Below are 3,126 nucleotides of genomic sequence, written 5' to 3'. Positions count from 1 at the left end.
GGCACTTCTTATACTGAATGTTCTGTTGAATGCTCCTCCTGAAGAAACCCTGCAGGTGCACATGTGAAAGAGACAGAGAGCGGTGTCGTGTTCACAGAGCCCACACAGAGTAACAGGTATCAGCCTCGGGGTCAGTATGGAGAGCAGGTGTCCCGCTCAGGAATCAAGACACCCTTCTGTCACGGAGCTTTGCTCTGAAAACAGGCTGCTGGCTAGGAGGCTTTTTAGTTATAAATAAAGCAAAGTGACATGTCCCTTCAGGGATGTACAGGCAGATGTGACCCAGATGTGTTATGACAGCCATTTAACACAGAAACAGACACTATAAAACTGCAACACTACCTTTACTGAGAAGTAAAGAAACCCCAAGCGTACATGAGAATGAAAAATACAAACTTGCAGACCACTTTCTGAGCTTTGGACTTACTTCACTGTACTTCAGAATTAACAAAATGAAACCTCTAATTCTTATCATTAAATACTGAAATCTGGCTGCTGGCTCACACTAACGCTTCACATGTTCTCACCTTGCATCCCTCACAGGCGTGAACGCCATAGTGAAATCCTGACGCCACATCTCCACACACTTTACATAGCAGCACCAGCCCGTTTATCTCTGCAGGAGCAGAATACAGAGGGTCAGATGAACCGGGAATGATCTGCACTCAGTTAGGCTTTCTCCTCATCTGCCTTTTGTTTCCTCAAACAGCTAGAAAACCATTACTACATGATCAAGCACACAAGGACAAACATCTTGCAGTGGTTCATTACTATCAACGTCATCACATTATGTTTATTATTTTGACCATTCTACAATCTGTTCCCTTTTGAACTCCCTGAAAAATCAAACTGCATTATTTCTATTTAAAAAAAAATAAAACAATAGGGAATGTGAATACATGTATATTAGGGTAGGCATGAGAAAACATATTTTATATACTAAGTTTTTTTTTTCTTCTGCTCACCGAGCCTGCATTTATTAGATCCAAAGTAGAGCAGAAGCAGCACAATTCTGAAATATTTTGTATTTATTTAAAATAACTAATTTCAATTTGAATATATTTTAAAATGTAATTTACTGAACTGTGATTTCAATCAAGCATTTTTAGCATCATTACTCAGGGCTCCAGACTAACAATATTTTTTTAGGAGCACAAGCAGAAAATTTAGGGGTACACCTTAAATCTGATACTGACTCCAAGGTTTTGAATGGTATAGTGTGTATACTAATACTAATTATATGACATAATAATTATATACTAATTTACATTATGACAACATATATGTGAAAAAAAAAGAGTAATATATATTCAAATAGTTCCATAAAGAATGTTGTATTTGTAGATGACCAGCTGCGGTATGAAAACACTCTATTTTGACTTGGATCAGTCTCTCACTTGTAATGCCAGTTTTGGCAGTGGAGGCCGAGCGTGCCTTGCCTCCGCTGGGCCGCCGTGGGTGGGACTGAGGGGCCACAGCAAGAGCCTCGCTCTGTTGAGCCTGCCCCGCATGGGGCGGAGAGCAAGACTGATAGCTGCTGTTGGAGGAGTCGCTGTGGCACGACTCGGGACTGGAGGCCGAGCTGGAGGAGCTAATGTAAGCTATTACTCCACCTGCTGGAAGACACACAGAGGAGCAACACATTCATTTCCAAATCTCATTTTTCAAATCACATGGATCCTAATATGCAGATATAAATTTAAAACCATATGAGACTGAGATGTGGCCTAGAGGTTGATTCCAGCTTTTGCATGCTTTTTTTCAGCTTTTTTCATCTGCTGACAATTGTCTTTATCATTATTAATAGAAAACACATATATAAAGAGTAAATGCAGTCCATATAGGTGGATATTTACTGATGAAATTACAAACATTTTCTTTGCCCTCGTATCTTATTGTAAGCAGCAGCTGGTCTTATTGTCAGAAAGTGGAGCAGGCTGTATGTGCTCTGTCTGTACTGTGAGCTGACCTGATTTCTGCTGCCCTACTCTCAATGGTTAGATAACACAACAGCATTACATAATACCTCTTTCAGGGTGTAGGCTGATAGACTAGACTCGAATGTAATTAATATATATATTACATTTTACATACAAATATTTTACATTTTACAATTACATTTCGTGACGAAATTATGTTTGTAATTTAATACTAAAAGCAAACACAGTCTGAGCTTCTTAAAGAAAACATTTTTAAAAAATACATGTCAAAATAAGTTATTTTCAAATCAGTCCAAATATTAGATTTTTAAATGACTATGACTAAGAAAATAAAATTAATGAAGGAACGTCGTGCCGCTGCGCTGTTGATTGACATGTCCTTAGCCCCGCCCACACGTGTACTAGGCATGTCTTGTTGGGAGCGTAAAAGCCAAAAAGTGGGTCAGACTTGGCCGCCTCACGTGTACCAGCAGCTGCAGACGCGTCCGGTACCGCCATGCAAATTATGCAACATGCACGTCACGACTTCTCTCGACCAATCAGAGCAGACGCACAGGACGCGTAAACACAGATGCACATGGCTAAGCTGAGCGGTCCATGTGAATATGGATGGCATAACAACACAAGCCTGGCGCTGTTAACCTACTTACAGTTTTCATGCTGCAAATAAAGTTATAAAAGCTCAAAAAGCAGTAAACATTCACAGCATCACGTGATACAGCTACACGTTTCGGTGTCATTCATTAAAATAAGAGTTGACTGACGAGATCAGAGCTTTTACAGTCAGTCATATTCACAGATAATGTGAAGCAGACTGATCTTACCAGCCTTTGTGAGATCCATGTCCTCCGACAGCTAAGAGCCGCAGTCACCTGTGTGTTCGTGCCGTTTTCACTCCGTTTACAGCAACGATGCGAGTATAACCGGACACTAACGTCACCTGAGGAACATTTCTATCTAAACCTACCAGACCATCTCAACCAATCAGCGACCAATAAAACAAAACCTCAGGTGTCTTATAAAAACAGTAATAATACGTCGGTTTTAGTTGAAATAATAAGGCTCGTCCGAACTCTATAATAAAAACAGTACCAGTTGGAGAGGATAAATCAGAGAGGTGTATTACAGACTCTGTGATAGCTCAGTAAGTCGACAGTAGTGGAGAGAAGTGAAGAAAGGCAGGTTT

At 40.2% G+C, this 3,126-nt stretch overlaps 1 protein-coding gene across 2 annotated transcripts in view; it reads right to left on the bottom strand.

The window, feature by feature from the left end:
* Positions 1-3,126, bottom strand: part of LOC113119087 (nuclear receptor subfamily 1 group D member 2-like) — a 12,597-nt gene extending 9,471 nt beyond the window's left edge. Inside the window, exons 1-4 of one of the 2 annotated variants that reach the window (XM_026288277.1) lie at positions 2,765-3,126; positions 1,398-1,616; positions 528-616; positions 1-49 (exon numbers count right to left, since the gene is read on the bottom strand). The exon at positions 1-49 is cut by the window's left edge and continues 96 nt beyond it. In XM_026288277.1, coding sequence (XP_026144062.1) covers positions 1-49; positions 528-616; positions 1,398-1,616; positions 2,765-2,783 — 376 coding nt within the window. In that variant the 5' untranslated portion in view covers positions 2,784-3,126. The remainder of the gene's footprint in view (positions 50-527; positions 617-1,397; positions 1,617-2,764) is intronic. The other variant, XM_026288278.1, reaches the window with a different exon arrangement.

The sequence above is a fragment of the Carassius auratus genome, chromosome 19 (genome assembly GCF_003368295.1).
Source record: "Carassius auratus strain Wakin chromosome 19, ASM336829v1, whole genome shotgun sequence".
Taxonomy (NCBI): domain Eukaryota; kingdom Metazoa; phylum Chordata; class Actinopteri; order Cypriniformes; family Cyprinidae; genus Carassius; species Carassius auratus.
This window is presented reverse-complemented; position numbering and strand designations above follow the sequence as displayed.